The 23,304-nt window shown below is 40.5% G+C and overlaps 1 protein-coding gene and 1 non-coding gene across 2 annotated transcripts; both read left to right on the forward strand.

Annotated features, from left to right (window-relative positions):
* Positions 1-5: 5 nt before the first annotated feature.
* On the forward strand, positions 6-22,757 carry LOC101844135 (mitochondrial import inner membrane translocase subunit Tim23). Its single transcript, XM_013118801.3, has 7 exons — positions 6-254; positions 2,441-2,499; positions 8,157-8,250; positions 8,436-8,520; positions 10,509-10,567; positions 13,278-13,388; positions 22,253-22,757. Exons 1-7 carry the CDS (start codon positions 149-151, stop codon positions 22,366-22,368), a joined length of 630 nt encoding a protein of 209 aa, XP_012974255.2. The 5' UTR covers positions 6-148; the 3' UTR covers positions 22,369-22,757.
* Positions 9,827-10,021, forward strand: LOC121141014. The gene has a single exon (XR_005877967.1). It is a non-coding gene; the product is annotated as a small nucleolar RNA SNORA74 (small nucleolar RNA).
* Positions 22,758-23,304: the final 547 nt, after the last annotated feature.

Consider the following 23,304-nt stretch of genomic DNA (forward strand, 5'->3'; position numbering starts at 1 on the left):
GGGAGCCGGCGCCCGGAAGGTCAGCGTGTGAAGGTGGCGGCCGCAGCGCGGGTCTTCCCGCCGTTGCTGTGTGGACCACGGCCGCGCACACCGACCCCGGCCCGAGGTGGTGGTGGTGGGGCGCCCACACGCGCTTGGCTGCGACGCCATGGAGGGTGGCGGCGGAAGCGGCAACAAAACCCCCGGCGGGTTAGCGGGCTTCTTCGGAGCGGGAGGAGCCGGGTACTCGCACGCCGACTTGGCCGGCGTTCCGCGTGAGTGTCAAGGCCTCGCCCTGCTGCCCCTTCCCACTGCTCCCTGGGACGACCAGAAGTTTGTAGCGGCTCTTGTTCCCCTTTCTCGCTCGCATTCACAGGGTTCACCCTCAGCGATGGGGCTGCAGGACTGAACGAGTGGGAGAACTGGGGGGGGGGGGTCAGGCACCGAAGCTCGTTGCACTGGCCTAGTTTCGGGAGGAAACACAAGATGTCTGTAGCACCCTTGTCCCTTCTTGTCTCTCGTCGCACGCTCGCCTGTGTGCTTGACCCTGAGTTGGGAGACTCTAGTTCTGGAAATAAACGTATTCCATCGACCAGCCCATAGTTAACAATTTTTTTTTAACACGGCCTCCAAATATTTCTAAATTCTAAGTGTCGGTTAGGGGAAAACCCCCGTTTTGGGACAATTCAGCAAACCAGAAGGAGCTGGAAAGTGAGCTCAGCCTTAAGAGATTTATGAGCAAGAAAAGAAGCAAAACAAATTCGGGAAGGGAAATAAGCAAATGCGAAGATACGGAGGCATGAATTTATCCGGCCTGTTGACCCTCCTCAATCCCATAAATACGTATTTCAGGCTTTTGAGGTTTGGTAGTTGTAGATACTCGGGCCTGATACATAGAACTTGGGCCTGAAGATAATGGGGAGTTGATGGTGAATGGCCTTTGTTAGAGTAGGTGTTTGTTCTTACCAATCCTTGTAGTACTGCTTCTCTAAATCCTTTGTACCTAAGAACATAAAAAAGAAAAGCCCTCTGACGACCCTAATGTCTACTGTCAAAACTGAGGCCGGAACAATGTTCGTGTGGGTCTCAAGTGTTGTTTGCATGGAGTGAAGGGCGCTGCTTGATGTGACACAGTAGTTATTGCTTCTATGGTGCATGCATTCTGCTGAGGCGAGCCCCATAACATAAAAACACTGCAGTTAGGGATAGATGTCATGAAGGAAATACAATTGGACCCCGAGAATGATGGTGGGGGGAGGAGGCTGTTGGAAAACAGATCAGGGAAAACAGCTTGGGAGTTGACATCTGAGCTGTGGGCCGAATTTAGCAACAAACGTTTGAGAGACAGAACAAACTTGACCTGTTACTTGGACAGCTATTAGGTCCATGTGTCTTTAGAGTTGCGAGGGAGTAAAGTGATAGACCATTGATTATAAGAACAGAGAGGCAGGAAATAGCAAATGCAAGCTATCGTGAGCAAGGGTAAGGGGTTTGGACTTGATCTGAAGTGTAGATGGGAGCCGTTATGGTTAGTTTCCTAGTTTCTACCGAGTGAGTTGAAGGCATAAGAGAAAGTTAGTTAAGCTGTTGGTATGAGGTGTGATGCTTGCACTGGGGTGCTAGGTATAACAATGGAAAAACTGAAGCAACAGGAGTCATGGTGCGTGCATACATTTGTGAACCATCACTATCAACTGAGATGCAGGAGGACCCAAATACTAGATTCTAAATCTGTGAAAATTAATTTTTCTTGCTAGATTTTCCCCCCCTGAAGTTGGTAGATTTAAAGTTTAACCCTCTGAAAGTTTGTACCTTCTTTTCCATTAAGCTTCATCCCTTTGGATTAAGCTTCATCCTTTGGTAAAAACCAAGGATTCTCCTTGCCATAATACAGAGACACTGTTAGCAAAATTCTTAGTGTGATCTGACGGAAGTACCTTGATACACTTATCCAAAGTCAAAACCACCCAGCACAACCACTGTTTTCCCCGAGAGACTGATTATTCTTTGCAATTTGCTTGATTTTTTTTTTTTTTTTTTGTTAGTTAAAGAAACCACTTTTATACATGGTCTGGGAGAGTATGTGGGTATGGGCACTTTCTGCCAAGCCTGGTGACCTGAGTTGGATTCCTAGACCAGACTGGTTAATGGAAGGGACGCCTATGGGACCTCCACACACACTCGCGCGTACAGGGAGGGACACACAAGCTCACAAGTGAACCAGTAAGTGTAAAAAGTTAAAAATAAACCAAAACAGTAATAACAGCCTAAGCTAATTTCCTGGGAGTGTCATGATTTGACCTGTTAGTGCCAAAATCTTATGAAAGTGTAGGGCATCAGTGCAAGACCTCAAGACAATTTCACATTCATTGAATTTCAAGACGTGTAACAATTGGCTGAATCAATTCTATAGGAAATAGTTTAAAGAATTTTGTGATATGACATTTTGTTTTCTCTCTAGTAACTGGTATGAACCCCCTGTCACCATATTTAAATGTGGATCCACGCTATCTTGTTCAGGTAAGATGAAGCTTTTACTGGTTTGGTTTGGTACATTGGTCCTGCACAAGGTTCGAGTGTGTAGTGCTGACAATGGAGGAGGTACTCCTGGAAGGCTGATCTTCGTCTCCGTGCTCTCTTCCTGCCCACCAACTCAGAGGTCTTGGCTTTGTGCTTCTTCTTCTTCTTGAAACCATTGGTGTTTCTTCTAAGATATTTGTCTTGTGTTTTAAATGTACAAAGTAGTGAAAAGAATCAGTATAAGGGTAATCTTTGTTGTCTGCCTATTTGTTTCTTTTATCTCCTTAAATTTTTTGAGACCAGGATTCTCTGTGTAACCCTAGTTGTCCTGAAACTCACTCTGTAGTCAAATCTTATAGGGAGTCTTTCTCTGTCCTGTCATCCAGCTCCCAAATGACCACATGAAGACTTGTCACTAGTTATGAAAGCTTGACCAATAGCTTAGACTTGTTTCTAACTAGCTCTTATAACTTAAATTGACCCATTTCTATTAATTTATGTGTTGCTACATGGCTCATGGCTTGTTACCTCATCTCCTACATTTCCTACTTCTCTGCATCTCTTCATGTCTCCGTCCTTCCCAGCAACCTCTGTGCCTGGAAATCCTAGCTATTGGCCATTCAGCTCTTCATTAAACCAACCAGAGTGACATGTCTTCACAGTGTACAAAAAGATTGTTCCACAACAAATGCACACCCACACCATTTTTGTCTAAATAAACAGAAACGGCTTTAACTCTAACACAGTAGAACAATAAGAACAATTTTCAGTTAAGAATTCACAATGTCCACTCCTTTTTTATTTGGCAAATTTACAGAAAGTACTGTATTATTTCTCCTATCTTGATCCAAAGTTTTATTCCTAAACCATTTTTGTCATAACTTGTATTATCATCCTAAAAATAACTTTTTTTGACCTTAAAACATCTTTTTAAATAAGCAGCTTCAGCTTTATATTCCTCTACTTTATAAACTTTATGTCTGGTAAGTTTTTTTTTTTTAATTTAGTAACTAAGAAAACTATGACCACCTAGTCTTCAATCTCCATTAGAGACCCAAGAAGGATGAAATATTACTTGAGTAACAGGAATTGCAGGGAAAGCAACTTCCAAAACTAAGAGAAATGACAAAAACAGTCACCCCAGGGTTCCTCTTTAACATTGGGGCACCCATCTTCAGCCTATGGTCCCAGAAAAAAAATAGGAACTTTTTTTTTCTTCGAGACAGGGTTACTCTGTATTGTTTTGGAGGCTGTCCTGGATCTCGCTCTGTAGACCAGGCTGGCCTTGAACTCAGAAGAGATCCACCTGCCTCTGCCTCCCGAGTGCTGGGATTAAAGGCATGTACCACCAACGCCTGGCTTAAAGCAGGAACTTTTGAAGGACTGTCCTACCCTGGCTTGACCAAGTTCAATAGTTACGTTTTTGGTTTTTTGGTTGCTTTTTGGTTGTTGTTTCTCTAGACAGGGTTTCTCTGTGTAGCTTTAGAGTCTGTCCTGGAACTCACTTTGTAGACCACAGGCTGGCCTCGAACTCACAGAGATCCACCTGCCTTTGCTTCTGGATTGCTGGGATTAAAGGCCACCCACCTGGCTTTTGCTTTTGTGTCCTGCTTATCCAGTTTGGACATCATAATGTCAGCAGTTGAGGTAAGGGCAGTTTCTTGCCCAGCTGGCTATCTTTTACCACAAAGAAGGCAAACTCCATATGGAGGTTCTTCAATGCCCACCATCCTTTCATGAAGTAGACTCTTATGAAGTAGATTGATGCTACCAAGAACAGCAATGTCTCACTGTCATAAAAAGCCATATTATTAAAACATTAAAATGCCATGTAGGCATATGAAGTGTTTGAAGACTATTTAAAATATGTCTCTGACCTTTAAAGTATACCAAACATGACTGTAAGTGGTTACTATAAATGACTGAGTAACTACATATGTCTATTTCCTTATTTTCCTAAATTGCTTTCAAGGACTAGAACTTTACATTGCATTTATAAATGAGCTGTATAGATACAATATTTTAAGAAATAGAAACATATAATACAGTATAACAAAAATAGTCTTAAATTTGTATCAGTATACAAAGATCCATAATAATGTACAGTGAGACTAGTAGTTGCTTTTTAGTTTAAAAGTAGATTCAATAATCTGCCCTTTTATCCTATCATTTCTATGTCACCCCTTTTTCTTTTCAGAATGAGATCCCTGTATCTAATCTCCTTTGTTTAGTTTTTTTTTTTTTTTTACCATGACTAATAACAATTTGTAACCAACCCCCTTAAACAATGACAAACACCTATAACCCACCAAATGACTAAAAATCACCCACCCCATCTCTTGGGAATGTGGATGGTATATTCTCTAGACTGCTTCCTGTTGTTTGGGGGCACTGACATTTTGGGGGGACCCTGAGAAAATTAGTATAATGGTTAAATCCTGGCTAGAATAGTCTGTGAGGCTGGACCATCTCAGCAGCAGCCTTGAAGCTGATTGGATTTAGAACTCTGAGGAAACTGCATTAGAGGCACTCCAAGTGGCTGCATCACCTGGGCCACCATTTTCATTGGTATCTGGTCCCTTTGCTCTGAAGGCACATAAACATTCAAAGGTAACATACATGTCTGCATTAACACAAGTATGGACCGTGTTGTACGCAAGTCAGTTAAAGATGATTTTTTTTTGTTTTATGTTTGAGCAGGTAAAATATACTTCACATGGCTTGTAGTTTTCTTTATGTTTATAGCCAGGATTTTCAGGGGGTCTCTTCCAATCAGATATGGTCTCTATCAACCTTGAATGAATCCAGTCTTTCTTTTTCTGTGTAAACAAAAGCATAACTTCTGCCCACAACATAACATTTTTGACTTTTATTTTGAAACTATATAGGTTGGTTTAATTGAGCAATAATCAAATATTTCTCAGTGGCTGTTGTTCACGCATCAGCAATCTAAAATTTAGTCAATACAACACCACACAGGATCCATACTCTGTAAGTTTCCCTTTTCATGTGGCTTATCTTTTTTATATTATTTAATAAATGATATTTTTCTCTGACTCTCTATAGCCATTTTCTTTTCTTAAGCCTACACACATTTTTAAACACATTGTAATCTGCTGTTTTTCTGTCCCCACCTGCTTTACTGCATATCCGTAATCTTTTCCGTCTGCATGAGCAAAGTCTTTAGCCACGGTGCAGCTTAGCACGGGTGGCTCAAGCCCGAATGCAGCGACTGGGCGACAGCCAGCATGAGGGCTGCAAGGCTAGGAAGCTGCATGCGACTCCATTCTTGAGTGTTGGACCTTCTTTTTTAAGCTTTCTTGGGTCTTAGTGGAAATATGTGCCTGCACATTGGATGACATTTGTCTTTCTCTGTCTTGCCAGCCAGTACCCAAATAACCACATGGGTAGTTTTTAATTATGAAAGCTCGGCCAATAGCTTAGGCTTATTTCTAACTAGCTCTTATAACTTAAAGAACCCATTTCTATTACTTTAGGTGTTGCCACATGGCTCATGGCTTGTTACCTCATCCCTTACATACATGTCATGCTTCCTCTGCATCTCTTCATGGTTCCCCCCTTGTCTGCGTCCACTGTGCCTGGAAATCCTGCTTGGCTAGCTATTTAGTTCTTTATTAAAGAATTGTCTAGCCCGCACAGCAAAAGAAAGAAATGGATTCAGACCAGGCTTCCTGTGTGTGCCTTTAATTCCAGTACTTGGGAGGGAGGCAGAGCTGAGTTTGAGACTACTTAGGACTATATAATGAGATTGTGTCTTAAAAAACAACAAAACAAAACAAAAAACCTCAAAAATGGTGGTTGCATGCCTTTAGTCTTAGCACTGGAGAGGCAGAGGTCCCTTGAGTTCAAGGCCAACCTGGTCTATAGAGCAAGTTCTAGGACATCCAGGCCTTTATAGATAAACCCTATCTGAAAAAATCCAAAAGGAAGACCCTAGACTGAAAAAGAACTGTTTACAAAATGATGCAAGTTCTTAACTACAGAAATTTGAAGAAAAGCAAACAAAAAAAATCAAAATTGATAATTGAGTTGTTTTTTAATTTACCTTAAGTAACAAATCTTCCTGAAGTCCAGGTGAATACTTGATGTAAAAACAAAACTTAATTATTTTCAGCCGGGCGTTGGTGGCGCACGCCTTTCCCAGCACTCGGGAGGCAGAGGCAAGCGGATCTCTGTGAGTTCGAGGCCAGCCTGGTCTACAAAGTGAGTTCCAGGACAGCCTCCAAAGCCACAGAGAAACCCTGTCTCAAAAAACCAAAAAGAAAAAAAACTTGATTATTTTCAATATCCATAGTGTCGTCAGCTTGAAATTATAAAATTTTTACAGGTACTACCTGTTGTTGGTTGCTTTTTATTCTCTTTGGCTCTTTGGGGTGCCTGCAGTTGTGTATGGTTAATCAAAGAAGTATATATCTCCTTTTGGAGTTATTAATTGGAAGGTTTGGAGTGCTTGCAAAGCCTTGTATTTTCTGTAACTGAAAATACAACAGAAAGGCCCTACAAGTAAGTGCATACCTATAATCAAATCTGTACAGTTTGGAAGTGGAGGCAGGACGATCAAGAATTGAAGGTCATCCTCAGATACGCAGCAAGTTCATGACTGCTTGAGGCCCTGTCTGCAAAAAAAGAGAGCGACAAGTTATTTGTAGTTGTATGGTCTTGCTTCCAGATGGATAGTCAACCAGTATGTCTCGTAGCTTTCTGTGTTTCTAAATACTAGCACTGTTGCTTAAAGTTTATTAGAGTAGATTGTATGCAACCCTGCCAGATAAATACTATGAAAGAAGAGATGGAGCAAATGGCCGTTCTGAATGAGAATCCCTCCACAGAATTCAGTGTGTTACACTTGTGCCTCTTGTACTAGGGTTTCTAGAGGAACAGAATGTATACAGTGAATCTATATACACATAGAAAGGGAATTTGATAGAATGGCTTACAGGTTGTGGTCCAACTAATCAAACAGCCTACCACAGAAGGTCCAAGAATCCAATAGTCGTTCTGTCTGTGAGGCTGAATGTCTTAGCGGTCTTCACAATACACCAGAATCCCAAAGAAGTAGACTCTGGTACCGGTGAAGGAATGAACTTGGCTTGAGAGCAAGAATAAACAGGCAAAGAATGAAGCTCCCTTCTTCCATGAATTTTATGTTGACTGACAGCGGAAGTTATGGCCAGATTAAAGGTGTATCTTCCTACCTCAAAAGATCCAGATTGAAAGTGAGTCTTCCGCTTCAAATGATTTAACTAAGGAAAAAAAAAATCCCCTCATAGGTGTGCCCAGCTGCTTCAGTTTTAGTTAATTCCAGATGTTGTCAGTTGACACCCAAGAATAGTCATCTCATCATTTTGATTTATGAGCTGGCTATCAGTACAGACGGTTTTATTTTTGCATGAATATGATAGCTGAGTTTGCATTAATTTGACTGTTTACTTACTATAGAACTACTTTGAAAACTTGACAAGCCTGTAAGCACTTGAAAGGCTGAGGCGGGGTAATTCTACGTTCCAAGCCAGGCTAGGCTACATAATGAGACGCTGTCTCATAAACTGAAAGAGAAAAGAAGGAAGAAAGTTACAGTTGTCCAAGTGCTCTGTCTTCAAGGAACACTCAGCTTGGTTTTCCTTTTTAACCTTCAGGATACTGATGAGTTCATTTTGCCAACTGGAGCTAACAAAACCCGAGGCCGATTTGAGCTAGCCTTCTTCACCATTGGAGGATGCTGCATGACAGGTGGGTAGCATATTTTTTTATATTTTTATATCTGAGTAGCTATGGTGCTTAATGTGAAAAATCACAAAAATGTTGTTTTCAACTTAAAACGTGTATCACATTTTTTATTTCATTAAAAAAAATAATGCTTTTCCTTTTTAAAAAATTTTTTTCTTTTGGCTGAATTTGTTATGATTCACCACCAGGGGCTGCATTTGGGGCAATGAATGGTCTTCGGCTAGGATTGAAGGAAACCCAGAGCATGGCCTGGTCCAAACCAAGAAATGTGCAGTAAGTCTCTAAGTCTTTGGAGGAACTGATGCTTGCATATTACCCTCTACTTTGTTGTTTGGTGGTTACCTGTGTTAATGAAATGCTTAGGGATTAACATTACCAGTCCCCCTTTTATTTTTTAAATAAAATTTGGTTTGGTTTTGTCTTTGTAAAGCATAAGAAACCAGATTGCTGTGTGCTTTTCAGAGCAGTATATTTTGAATTGGTGTCTTCATTCAGCTGGACCACCCAATCTGATTTCTTGGCTTACATATGTGTTCTGTTCTGCAGCGTTATGGAATGCCTTTTAAATTGTTGAGTTTCTAATAGGGAATTTTGAGTGTTCGGGGGCCATAGCTAGATTTATTAGGTCCTTGCTGACATACCTCTTAGTTCTGAAACTCTTAAATAAAATTTCTAGAACTTCAATGTCATTATTGTGTGTGTATGTGCATGTGTGCAGGCGCCCATGTATGTGGGGGCCTGTGCGTGTGAATGCCAGAGGTGTCCATATTATCCATTGAGCCTGCCTCCCCTGCCCATTACTGACAACCTCTGACTTGCTAGTGTATTGCTCTGCCAGAAGATGGCAGCAGGCACGCTAGAGTTAGGCCCAGGAAACCTTAAAGGGCTGCCAATGTTTTCCTGTTCCTGTCACTGCAAGAATCCCTATTACCAATTCAAATTCTGTAGTATGAGAAGCCAAAATAGTGTAATAAATACCTGTGAGCCCTAACTCTTCTACAACAACCATTAGCATGGTCAGTCATACTCAGTTTCTTCTCTTATATTGTTTTAAAACAAATCCCCAACCAATGTTAAATATCAATTTAGAAGGAGGAAGTCTCTTAGAAAAGATACTATACTTCAGTTTTGAAAACAATAGCAATATAATCTTTCTCATCGTTCCGTATTGGAAAGAAGCATTTAATAATAGAAAAAAGGTAGAATTTACAGCCAAGCACACTGTGTATGGCTTCATGATCCTAGTTTAGTTACTTAGTAGTTAGTGATCTTGAGTAAACTTCTCTACTTTTCTGCCTTGTAGAGTTGTGGAGAGGTAATAAAGTGAGAAATAGGTAAAGACTCACTAAATGCAAGTATACCAATGTAATCATGAAAATTAATAGTTTTTAAGCTTGTTATAGATATAAAATCTATGTACTAAACTTATAATGTATTTAGTAAATACATAACATAACTAATTAGAAAATATATTTCACTGTAGCCATTATTAGCTTTCTAAACAACCTTTTGAAAGTAAACACATTTTTGTTGCTATGGGTCTTTTAGTTTCTACTATTTGTGGTTGTATTTCGTCATTTCCAGCAGTAGTCAGCCATCTCAGACACGTTCCTGTGATGGTGTTACACTGCTGGGAGAGGAATGTGTGGTCTTCACCTGGTTGCTGCATCACTGTTCTGGTGACCTGTGACTGGTGTAAGACGGAACTGTGCTTCCTTGAGAGTGTGCTAAGCATTCGTTTTGACTGCTTAGTTCTAGTGTGGGAGCAGACAAAACTTTCTCCGTGTGTTCTGGTAATGAATGTTCCTTTCTCTTCAAGTTGGCTTTGCATTGTGTACACGCCTGTCCTTTCCATTGGTTCCACTTGATATTCTGAAAATACTCTTTCCCAAAAGGAAATCTTTAAACCCTTGTCACAGTTACAGTGGCATTGTTTTACATGAATCAGTTTATAAAATACATTTCAGGCTGCTATTCAAAGTCTTTGTGTAGTTAATCTGTCTTGAATAATTTTGTATCTTTACTTACAGGCTTTTCTTTAGTCATTACCCAGAATATTTGAACTTTTTATCATAACCCTTATTTATATAAAGTGGCATCCATTTTTACTAAAATCTGGGGTGTTATTAATATGTACCTTAAAGTTACAAAACTACTGAGATTTGGGTCTAGGTGTTTTAAATAGCTACTACTATGGCTTATAAGATTATTCGAGAAATAATAATCCTAAATACATTTTTTTTCTCATTCTTTCTTGGTAGGATTTTGAATATGGTGACTAGGCAAGGGGCACTTTGGGCTAATACTCTAGGTTCCCTGGGTAAGTATAAATCTTGTTGGCTAAGTCTTTTGTTTTGAGACAAGGTCTCATGTGACTGACTCTGACCTCAAATGTGTGTTGAGGAATAACTTGGAATTCTGATCCTCCTGGTCCCACCTTCCGAGTTCTGAAATTCCAGGTGTGCACTTGGGAACAAATCCAGGGCTCCAATGCATGCTAGGCAAACACTCTTCCACCCCAAAGAAAGATTGTACAGTTATCATGAGCAATTTGCTCAGCCAAGATTCTGGTTCTAGACTAAACACTTAACATTTAAATCTACTCTGGTAAGTATTGTAGCTAATCATCTATGAAAAGACTTGTAAATGGTAACTTGTTTTGAAGACAATGTTTCTCTGTGTAACAGCCCTGGCTATCTTGGATCTTGCTTTGTAGACCAGGCTGGCCTCAAACTCACAAAGATCCACTTGCCTCCGCCTCCTAAGTGCTGGGTTAAAGGCATTTACCGCCACCCGTCTTAAATGCTACCTTACTTGTCTAAATTATATGCCAAGTAAACTCCTGTTTTAAACTAAATGATGTTCAAGGCTTAGGGTTATACCTGCTAAGAAAGGTTCAAAGTCCTGCAGAGAGACGTGACAGATCTGCACAGACCTTTTGCTTTGTTTTCCTAATAGCCTGTTGAGTAGTCAGGAAGTCTTTGCAGATAAGGAAAGCCGTCTGAGTTACAGACAAGGGGTCATTTAGTGCTGCTTAGTCAGGACCCATTGCTTTCATCGTATCTGTTTTTGAATAGTTACTTCTTTTGATTGCTGGTGATTTATAATGTACTTGTGGCACATATGCCTTAATATCTAAGGGTTTCATAATTTATAGACAAGTTGAACTTATGGTACTTTCCTACTTGTAGCAGAATAAGAAAGAGAAAATGGAGACAAAATTGTTGAAAAGGTAAAAAGCCTCTATTGTAACTTAGTAAGATTCTAGCCTTGACTGGCATTTGGAAGAAGTACATTTTCACAACCATAAAGCCAGAATCACATTTTGTATTCTGACAAATGGTTGCTTTGATGTTCTGCTTATGTCTAAAACTTGAAACACCCCCCCTACACACACAAGTCATAGTCCTCTGTTTTTTTTTTGTAATTGCTTATATACATACCTAGGAAACTTAGCAGTCCATGCCTACATTCAACTTTCTTGTTTTTAGCACTGAAAATTATCGTTCAAGAAAATCCTACAGTCCTAGGCAAGGTGGAATAGATGGTCACTCCCTTGGTTACCATGTTTATCCATTGTAATGTTATATGACTGGTCACAATGGTCATTTTCAGGTGAATATGTTTAACAGAAAGACTAGATTTCATAAAAGAGGTTCCACAGCAGACAAAGGGTACGGCTAAGCTTGGTAGATTGTTGGAAAGGCAAATATAGCTAGGTTTGTTTTTGGTTTTTTGAGCCAGCATCTCTGTTTAGTTTTAGCTAGCTTGCTATGCTAACCACGCTGGCCTGGAACTCAGAGATCCACTTGCCTCTGCATGTAGAGTGCTGTATTAAAGGTGTGCACTACCAAATATCTATGATTTTGAAAAAATGGTTAGAAAGCAGTATAATGCATATTGTACCTGATAGGTATAGGTAAACTACATGTAAACGTTTGGCTGGTGCTACTATAAAACTAAAGGTTTTTTATAAAACCCTTTATAAATTCTGTAATTGATACTGTATGTGAGGTTTTTGTCTATTTGGGAAGGTGACAGGACTTTACTATGTAGCCCTAGATGGACTAGAACTTGGCATGTAGACTGAGCTGGCCTCGAACAGAGATCTGCCTCACCAGTGCTGGATTAAAGATTCTGTCACTGTTGGCTATGTTGTTTTCCTACAGTAGAAATGTATAGGTGTTTTATTTTAAAAACACAGCTATCATAGATAGCATAAGTAAAAATTTGATATTTTTCTTGGATTCTAAGTAATACTTTCTAGAAATAGCATTTACTCTACATCTTTGCAACCCCTTTGTATAACCTATCATTTGCATGCTCCTACACACATGTGCCTGCTTTATGTGTATCAGTGAATGTAGGTATTCCTGCCTTTTTGTGTTGTTGTTGCGTTTTTTATGTGTATCAGTGAATGTAGGTATTCCTGCCTTTTTGTGTTGTTGTGCGTTTTTTATGTGTATCAGTGAATGTAGGTATTCCTGCCTTTTTGTGTTGTTGTGCGTTTTTTATGTGTATCAGTGAATGTAGGTATTCCTGCCTTTTTGTGTTGTTGTGCGTTTTTTTATGTGTATCAGTGAATGTAGGTATTCCTGCCTTTTTGTGTTGTTGTGCGTTTTTTATGTGTATCAGTGAATGTAGGTATTCCTGCCTTTTTGTGTTGTTGTGCGTTTTGGTTTTGGAGACAGGATTTCTTTGTATAGCCCTGGCTCTCCTGAAACTTGCTTCACATAGTCCAGGCTGACCTCAAACACAGAGATCCACTTGCTTCTGCCTTCCTAGTACTGGGATTAAAGGTGTGTGCCACCATTGCCTGGCATCTTCCTAGCTGTGACTGTGGTCTTCTGTATTATGGAAAGTTTCTCTCTGGATCAGTGCAGTGATACAGATGTTCTTGGTGGCCATGTTGTTGCCAGACTTTTCCTATTAGAAGCAGTGCTCCAGTGATGGCTCTGCCTATGTCTTTCAGTGTGCACAGCTCATATGGTTACCATGCTAACTTTCACCGCTGGTCTGTTTCTCTTTAGCTTTGCTCTATAGTGCATTTGGTGTCATCATTGAGAAAACACGGGGTGCAGAAGATGATCTCAACACAATAGCAGCTGGAACCATGACAGGAATGTTGTATAAATGTACAGGTAGGTGGTACTGACTGGAGAACTGAAATGAGTTTTTATCTATAATATTCAGAAGAAGTTACCTGGGGGGTGTGTGTGTGTATGTGTGTTTACAGTACAACCTAGTACTCTAACCTCTAGTTGTAGGCTGGCCTTGGACTCGCTGTCCTGCCTTACCTCCTGAGTACTGGAATTACAGACATGTGCTACACAGTGCCCAGTATTTGTCCCTCCCCAGCCCCTTTCTCCTACCTCTGTATGTGGAATGATAATACAGTATTTGTCCTTTGTGACTGGCATGCTATTTCACCCAGCATTTCTTCATTCCATCCATACTGTGTCATGGTTCAAAATCTCCTCCTCCTTAACGACTTAAGCACAGTATTCTGTTGTGTTTATCCCATCATTTGTGTATCTGTTCCTCTATCAGATGATGAAGTGTCTTGTCTGTAAGTCATCTCATTGACAAACCACAGGAACTTTTCTCATAAACAAGCTGAAATTAAGGCAAGATAAGCTGTCTTTACCTGCTGCCTTTCTTTTGTGACCTATGCTAAGCACATCCTAGTCTGACTCAAAATGCCCATTGTCTTTTTTTTTTTTAAGCATTGTCTCTTAGATGGAGAAATAAGGGAACTTTTAGAAAAAGGATGGGGTAATAGTTGAGCTGGGTCTGAACAATGGTCAAAATTTCAGATGTATCTCTGTTAGTCATGTGATGCCATGAGAAAGGTGTACACCTCAAGTCTGGAAGAGAGTCTTAGTTTGGAACATAGGAAGCCAGCATGGGAAGTTTCAATTCAGTTTAAAAGTTATAAAATACATTTGAATAAAGAGTTACTAGAATTGGACTGGAGAGATGACTTGGCAGTTGGCCACTCTTCCAAAGGACCTGGGTTTGAGTCTCAGCTCCCACAAGGCAGCGGCTCACAGCCATCTGAAACACAGCCAGTCTTGGGGTAATCCAGTGTCCTCTCTTCTGTCCTCTGTAGGCACTGCACACGTGTCATGTGCATGCTTACATGCAAACAACACCAGTATACAATGAGTGAAAGAATTCAGACTTGTGGGAAAGTGTTAGAAGTATGCAATGTCCCTTATCATCAGTCAAGTTGACAGTAAAAATTAACCACCGCAGTGTGCCTTGAGTGAGTGTGCTGGCTTCCTCAGCACTGTACCCTGCGTGTGCACAGTCTCTTCAAGGCGAGACAAAGCTCAGTAAAGGGTATCAGCTGCTTTTGACTCCCGTGGCACTTCGTCCCTTTAGAAAGTGATGCTTTGTTTTATGTCTCCTAGTGATTCTTGATCATTTGGGCAGCTCTTCTATAGACGTTGCTTTTATAGTGGAGTGAGTCGTGTAGTAGAACTCTGTTCAGATCTTGTGAAAGTTTATAAATCCTAATTTAATGTCTAGTATAGACAACTTGGAAAAAGGTGAACATTTAATTGTGGAAGTTATAATAGGAAGTAGGAACACTATTTAGAAGATAACCAAAAGTCCAGTTAATTTCTAGAGTTACACTGGCCCATGAGACTCACTGTTCTGATTTGAACCCTTGATACGTTGAAAGCTCCAGAGTAGACCATTCTTCTGACTTTCACTCTCTCTCTCTCTCTCTCTTATGTTCCCTTTTCTTAGCATACTCTTTGCAAATGTTCTTTACAGATTCCCATCTCTCTGGCTGTGTTTATATATGGCTTTCTTGAGGCCTCCCTTAGACACGTAACATGTAAATGTTCTGTGCTACAGGATAAATTACTGAATGCCAGATTACTTAAGCAAAAAACAAACAAAAAACAAAAAAAACCCTGCATATTAAAAATGATAATAACTATTGCTAAAGTGACCTTTGAAGATTTTATGTACCGTTATCAGTTTGAAGTATCATTGCCCTATTTATAAGCTTTATTTTTATTATTTTTAGTTATGTGTAATTGCATTGGTGCCTACATGGGAGTGTTCACGTGGAGGACACCCTAAGTGTTGAAACCCGTAAAGCTGGAGACAGGTGGTTGTGGCATGGGCATCCAGCTAGGCCTTCTGGAAGAACTACAAGCCCTAAAGTGATGGGACATTATAAGCCAAAAATAGCATCTTGTGGGTTTTTTCTTTTCTTGTTGTTTTTTTTTTTTTTAAATTGAGCAACTTTTGTTATTTCTTACCGTTGTAATTTCCCTGGGACCCTTTCTTCTTTCCACTGGGTGTGCCTTCAATTAATGTATTGAAACATTTTCAACATATGGCAATTAGCCTTTTACCTATTACATATGCTGCGTGAAATTTTACTTAACTTTAAGCTAGGCTTGTGACACTAACTGTAATCAATTTCTGTTCAACTACCATCTATCTGAGAATACTGAGATGGAGGATTACATGTCCAAGGTCTATTGAGACCCTGTTTCAAAAAGTAAAGATGGGGTCAGGTTATCGCTCATGGGTAGAATGCTTATCATTCATTAAACTCTAGGTTCAGTTTCCAGTGCCTCAGGAAAGAAAGAGAAAAAAGATCCTTTTTAATTTGATATTTTAAAGTGGCAGTAATAGAAAAAGTCATCAAGAGGTCCTTTGGAACCTGCATTTGAATCTTCTGTAGGTCTGACATTTAGATTTGACATTGGTGAATAGAACCATTGAAACTAATGGTAACCCTGATTCTTTTTAAATTTGAAATACTGACTTTGAATATCCTTTTACTAACTTTACTTTTTCAAACTGACATTCTTATAGAAAGCATTAGGAGAGAAAGTGAACTCACTCTCTGGCTTCCTGGGCCTTATTTCCCAAATATATGTTACAAGCTCACTTTAAGATGTGTTCCTGTGGGATGGCCAAACTGTAGTTGTTCTTAGAATGGTAGACTGTGATCATTGTTGAATGGATTCTTGTGTTACGTGGAATTTAACTCCTATTCCTTGGGGATAAATACAAGCATTAGACTGGATTAAAGTCATTAAATCCCCATCTTTTTTGAAACAGGGTTTCACGTAACCACAGCTAGTCCCCAACTTGCTCTCTATCTAAAGAATAGAGTTGAATTCCTGGTTCCCTAGCCTCTGCCTCCCAGGTGCTAGGTTTACAGGCCTGTGCCACCGTGTTCTGCTTGAGTTTTTCATTCTGCTCTAGGAGCTCCATAATAGTTTACATACTGCCGGGCATTGGTGGTGCACGCCTGTTAATCCCAGCACTCGGGAGGCAGAGGCAGGAGGATCTCTGTGAGTTCAAGGCCAGACTGGTCTACAGAGCGAGTTCCAGGAAAGCCTCCAAAACAATACAGAGAAACCCTGTCTCTGGGGGTGGAGGGGGTGGGGGAAGTTTATATACTACACGAAAAGTATTTTTACACTAAAGGTGCCAATCCTCAAATCCAGAAGTTGAAGTTCTGTTTGTATTCTGCCACACAAAGTTTGTTCCTGTGGTTTGTCCGTCCTCTTGAGATTTGCTTTAAATCAGAAATTAAGAAAAGAACTGGTTTGCTTTTGTTGAAGTGACTTCAATGTGAACTGATGTTGGGATTTTTGGTCAGCAGATACTATCAACTGTTCTAAAATTGTATTTGCTCTGTTTCTTTCACAATTGGCAATCCTTGTCACTTGACATAGATTTTTTTTTTCTTAAAGCTAATTTGGTACATTTTTAGGTTCAAGGTTACCAGAAAACAGGAAATAGCACAGTGACCTTGTTTGAGAAGATGAGGACTGTATGTGGGTGACTTGGAGTTTCCATACCCTTCCCTTTGGGCTAGAATACCTCCTACTCACTATGAGCTCTTTTCCTCATTCATAGTAATGCTGGTCTTGCTTTTTGTGTGAGGGCTCCTGTTTTTAAGTATTTAAAGCCTAGTGTTCATACATGTGACCCCAGCACTTGAAATCCCAGGCATTGGGGGGAAGGTGTAATGCTGGGGTTATAAGCTTGGATTAGAGGAATGTGCTACTATACACAATTTATGTGGTGCTGGGATTTGAACTCAAGGCTTCATACATTCTAGGCAACTACTCTACTAACTCAACTATATTTCCAGGCCCCCTGGGAACGCTGTTTGTGTATCTGTGTGTGTATAAAATTCCAAGTACAATCCAGTTGCAATATAGAAAAATGCCCATATTCTCAAACATCTCAGGAAAATGTGGAATTCTATAATTCTTTTGAAGCTTTATATCTGTGGAGTAAAGTGCAACTTGCTATTTGAACTGGTTGAACTACTAGAACCCAAAATAATGTGTAATGCACAACAATCTTACAAACAAAGGTACCTTTCAGAGGCATTAATATAGGATATATGTTGTTAATTAAGCTGTTTAAAACAGAAATGCATTAATAGTGAATTCATCTATTGAATCTGGATATGATAGATTATGTAAAGATTATGGAGCAAGGCCACAACATGAGTCAGTGAGCAAAAGCATTTGCTGCTAAACACAGTGACCCAAATTGAATCTTTGGGACGTGCATAGTGGAGGAGAGAACCGACTCCTACCAGTTGGACGTCTGACCCCTGCACGAGCCCTGGCACATGCACACCTGTGCACACATAAGTAAATACAGCTTCAAAGGTTGTGATGTATCTTAATGAAAGGGGTCACAGTAAGTGTTCATTTATTGTGCAACATATTGCTCAGTGAACATTCTTTTTCAGTGTCCCAGCAGAATTTGGTAGTTACTCTGTACCCAGACAATTTTGATCTGACTCTTGGGGCTTTGATTTGCGTATTTATTTTCTCTGTTTCTGTCTACACATCTGTGTACATGTGTGAGAACTTGGAGGTCAGAAAATGACTTCAGGAAATTAGGAAATTGGCGTCCTCCTTCTACCATCTGAGTCCCGAGAATGGATCTCTGGTCATCAGACTTGGAAGCCAGCACCTCTGCCTGCTGAGACATCTTGCTGGCCCTCATTTGTGTTTGAATATTGTTTAGTATACCTATGTTTATAACATTTGTTCACAATTCCCAAAAGATAAAAGTAACCCAAGGCTCTGTTAATGGGTGAGTGGGTCCACACAATGAGCTGTATTTTTCAGCCTTTAAAAGGCAAGGGAATGCTGGCATAGTCAATAGCGTGGATGAACTAAGAGCATTGTGCTAGTTAGGGTTAGACAGTTACAAAAGGACATACGTCGTGGCTCTGCTTACATCAGGTGCGTAGAATAGTCAAAACCATTGAGATAAAAAGAGTAAAGGGACAGGGAGTGAGGGTTGCTGTTTAATAGTTTCAGTTTTGCAAGGTGAAAAAATTGCAGATATGGATACCGATGAAAGCAATGCAGTATGGGGCTAGAGAAATGCAGCCGTTAAGACCACTATTTCAGAGGCTCAGTTCTCAGCACCTGCCTTGGGTACTTCACAGCTGCCTGCAATTCTAGCTCCACAGGGACCTGATACCTCTGGCCTCGGAGGGTAGATCTACACGAGGGTACCCATGTGCGTGCACACTATTTAAAATAAACTTTTTATAAGAAAAACAACCATGCAAATGTTTATTAACATTGAACTGTACACTACATGATGCTCCACAACTTTATTTACATTTTCAGTGCTGGAGATTGTCCCTAGTGCTTGTGTATGCTAAGCATAAGTTTTCCACTGAGCAACACCCCTAATCTCTGTACCAGCTTTTGGTGGGAGAGTAGCTCTCCTGTAGACCAGGCTAGCCCCAGACTTCCTATGTAATCAAGGATGACTTTGAACTGCTGGTCTTCAACTGCTAGAATGCTGGGATTATAGGCGTGTACCATCATACTAGGTGTATGTGGTACTGGGTATGAATCTCATGGTTTTATTGATGCTGCCACTAGGCAGGCACTCTGCCAGCTGAACTACACCTCCAGCCATCTTTACCACAGTTTTAAAATAATAAAACCTCCAAAAGCCAAAAAATGAATGTAAACTAACTTTGTTCCTCTGTTGGCAGCTAGAACTGTTTTCCCTTCTTAAAAATAACTACATTTTAAATGGTTGTGAAAGTACCTGTATAATGGCCTTCGATATTTACTATCTATCTGACTCTTAAAGTCTTATTGTTCTCTGTTCTATATTGACATTTTAATGATTTAGCTCTGCTGTTAACCAGTTATATATCCCAGAAACAAGGCACTTAAGTGTTCTGACCCTTGTTTTCCTAGGTTTAGAAAATGTAATACTTATCCTGTCTCTTCAGAAGAATTGTGTAAGTGGCCAGCAGATCGGAAACAAACAAATGAAACATGAGTCTCGTGTTTGTTTTACTTCATGGAGATTGAACATTGGCCTTATTTACTTTGTTGTTAGCAAGTGTATTGCTGACCAACTTCCTGTTCTTAGCTAGACAGTTGCTCAGTCTAAATCAGGGGGCCCTTAGTTTTTTATTGCTGTTCTGTTTGGTTTTTTAGCAGTCAAAGTTTTAAAATTAGAGCTTGGAGAGCTGTGTTGGTGTATGGCCTTAGCATCTGGGAGCCATGGGTTGGCAGATGTGAGGTTGAGGCAGTCTGCTCTACATAGTGAGCTCTCCCCCTCAAGAAGGAAGAAAGAAACAACTGGGCTGGCTGTAATAAAGACTGCTCTTATACTAGGGTTGGGTGTGTCGTTCATAAATGTTGCCTATGTTTGCTGTCTTCTTAGGTTTTCTTTCCCCCCTACTTTTAAAGAATGACTGTTAATTGGTTTGAACTGAGCTTTTGTTTTTGTTAGAAAATGAATGCTTTCTGGGGAATCAGTTATTTTTAAGACACTTTTTAAAGATTTATTTATGTGTACAGTGTTCTGCCTGCAGCCATAAGAGGGCACCAGATCCCAGATGGTTGCTAGGAATTGAACTCAGGACCTCGGAAAGAGCAGCCAGTGCTCTTAACCACTGAGCCACCTCTCCAGCCCCATATTTTTTTTAAGACACACTTAATGTGCACTCTGGTGTGCAAAGATCTTAAAGCCTTATAGATCCCATTGAAATTTTGTAATCCCTAATACAGAAGCTAGAGAACATTCCCAGGGAAGATTATTTTGAATTTCTTGCACAAGGACCAAACGGTGTACTTAGAGCACAAGGTCAGTTGGCAGAAATGATTTGCAGCAGCTCTTCCAGACTGGCGGCTGGCTGTGCGTGTGCTACACCCCAGCGCTAAGTTAATAGACAGCCTTGAGGGTGTGGTTGGGAGACAGTTTGTACAATTGTGAATGTTTTCTCATATGAAGTATTACTTTCTACAACCTAGCCTCTCATTTCTACTAACTGTGGCAGTAGCACCTTGCCCTTTCCTTTGTCTTGATCCAGTGGGGTTAGATACCTTTGTGTGTGTGTGTGTGTGTGTGTGTGTGTGTGTGTGTGTGTGTGTGTGTGTGTGTGTGTGTGTGTTGTTTCCATTGTATGATTTTGTTCTAATAAAAGTTAATGTCCATCTCTACAGTTTTTTCTTGACTTACCAGTCAGAGGCACAAGATTGGTCCTTATTAAACTAAGGATTAAGTTTATAAGTATGTCATTTTCCAAATTTTAGTTTCTAAGCCACTGAATGGTTCTAAGTTCAACGTCAGTGTTACAGTTCAAATACAGCAAGATGGCAGAGACAGGAACTTAGAAATGCCTCCCGTTTACTTGAAAATTTTACTGTTGTGATTGGGTGTTGTGCCTGCATGTGGGCATATGAACCATGTGTCCTTGATGCCTGAGAAGGTTGTGAGCCACCACCATGTGTGTGCTAGGAATTGAACCCCGGTCCTGGGGAAGAGCAGTCATTGCTCTTAATAAGCCTTCTTTCCAGTCCCCCTTTTACTTTGATTTTTGTGGGACATTGTCTTGTCTTTGATCTCTCCCACACATTTGACAGCTGCTTGTCTGCACTTTCTCTTTAAGAGACAATTAAGGCATTTCACAGTGGAGGCCTAAGAACCTTAGTAGGTCAGCTATCACAAGCCTTCAGACCAGAGACTCTGGAGGGGAGTAGCCCTTATCAGCTGAAGCCATCTGGTAGGCTTCATTGCAGACGGGTTAGTTCTTCTGTCCTCCCAGAACTAAACTGTCACTGAGACTATACAGTTGACTGAAAACCAAATTCAAGTGTCAGGCTTGGTGGCAGATGCCTTTACCACTGAGCCATCTCCCAGGGCCCCTCACCTTTGTATTTTTCAGACATGACTCAGACACCTGTGTAAGCTCCCTAAAATTTGAGATACCTGGTTATCTGTGGAGCTGCAAGACCGTGCCTTGGTCCCTTTAAGTTTCTTTGGGAAACCCTATTCTGGTGGAGTTTGTTTTCTTTACTATGTAAAAGTTACTAGGCTTTATAATCTTTTGGGTCACTTCCTACTTTAAGAAACTTGTGTCACTTCCTCTTAATAGATTTGAGGGTTATTTTTTAAACAACTGGAGCTTTATTTCTGCATTTCAGACTAAACGCTTATTGACCCTTTCTCCACATGAGCACTTTAGTTGACAAGTACAGATGGCTCAAAGTCTAACCCTGAATTCTTAACTAGTCTGTTATGCTCAGTGCTCAGTTGTTGTGTGAGGTTAACACATCAGTGCAGTGTGTGTGGGGTGAGCGTGCTGGTGTTGCACCACTGTGAACTCAACAGCTTGGTTACTTTTATCACCGCTACTTGGGTCCTCAAATATTTGAAGGACCTGTCCAGAGTCCAAATGCTAGCAATACTGTTTCCACATAGGATGCGTACCTTGTTTACAGCCTTAGCTCCATTGGTGTGGTGCTAGTGAAAGATGTATTGTGTGTATCTCCTGAATTTAGTAATAGTTTAACACTTTCCTCCTGCTTGGGGTAGAGTATTTAAAAGTATTTTCCCATAATACTTTTCTATTTTACTGTGCTTTTAGGCCACTTTTATTACATTTTCCTACCCTTTGATAGTAGGACATGAAATATGTAATTCTGTTTGTTCTACCTTCTCTCCCCAGGTGGCCTTCGAGGAGTGGCACGAGGTGGCCTGGCAGGGCTGACACTCACCAGTCTCTATGCACTGTATAACAACTGGGAGCACGTGAAAGGCTCCCTGCTCCCACAGTCACTCTGAAGGAGGACTTTGCCACCTCAGGAATGGGGGACATTTCACAGTCAGCCAGACTGGTTAATAAGTCAGTCTGGAGTTGCTTTCTCTCTTGTACCTACAATTACTTTGAACAATTGGAGACTCTGATTTGCTGTTTTGAAGATCATGGATGGTTAGCCTGGACTGCACTGCTTGCCCTTAATGAGCAGAAGCCAAATCTTTGGTGACTCACTGAGTATATGTTCTCTTCTCCTTTGGAGATGGTCTTGCACCTGTTTTTTCTCCTTCCCCCAAACTGGAAAACCACTTACTCTCCAAATTCAGGCCATACTTATTTTCAACACTTTTATCACCATATTTATCAAAACTAATATTGCCCGGTATTCCAAATAAAGGGTGAAAATAGAACCAAAGTCATAATTCCAGCATAAAATATGGTATCTCCATTTAATAACATCTGCATGGGAAGGGAGATGGTTATCAGGTAAATCATTTGCTTTGCAAGTATGGAGACCTGACTTTAGATCCCAGTGCCCAACATGCCAACAGGTGTGGTGCCCACCTACAATCCAGTGCTCAGAGGCAGAGACAGGATCCTTGGAGCAAGCTGACTAGGTTCAAGTGAGATGTTTTATTTCCAGTATGTAAGAGGAATAACTGGGAAAGACACGACTGTCAACCTCTGGCACACACACATAGATAACTGAGTATAGAGTGACAGCCTTTTTTCCTGCCAGAATTGGGCCAAAGCAATGTCTTTGTGTTCACGGTGAAATGAAGATTTTCCTCCAACACAGCTGGTGTTAAATAGCTTCAAGATATTTTCCAAGTTAATCATTAAAGTAGTATGCTAGAACAGAACCCTCTGTCCCAACAGTTGTTAGAAGCCTGGGAAAACTAAAGGGGGAAAGTCATAATCACAGAACTACACTGCAAGTTACATAACCTGAGAAATACTAA

The sequence above is a fragment of the Mesocricetus auratus genome, unplaced genomic scaffold (assembly GCF_017639785.1).
Source record: "Mesocricetus auratus isolate SY011 unplaced genomic scaffold, BCM_Maur_2.0 Super-Scaffold_100006, whole genome shotgun sequence".
NCBI classification, from domain to species: Eukaryota; Metazoa; Chordata; class Mammalia; order Rodentia; family Cricetidae; genus Mesocricetus; species Mesocricetus auratus.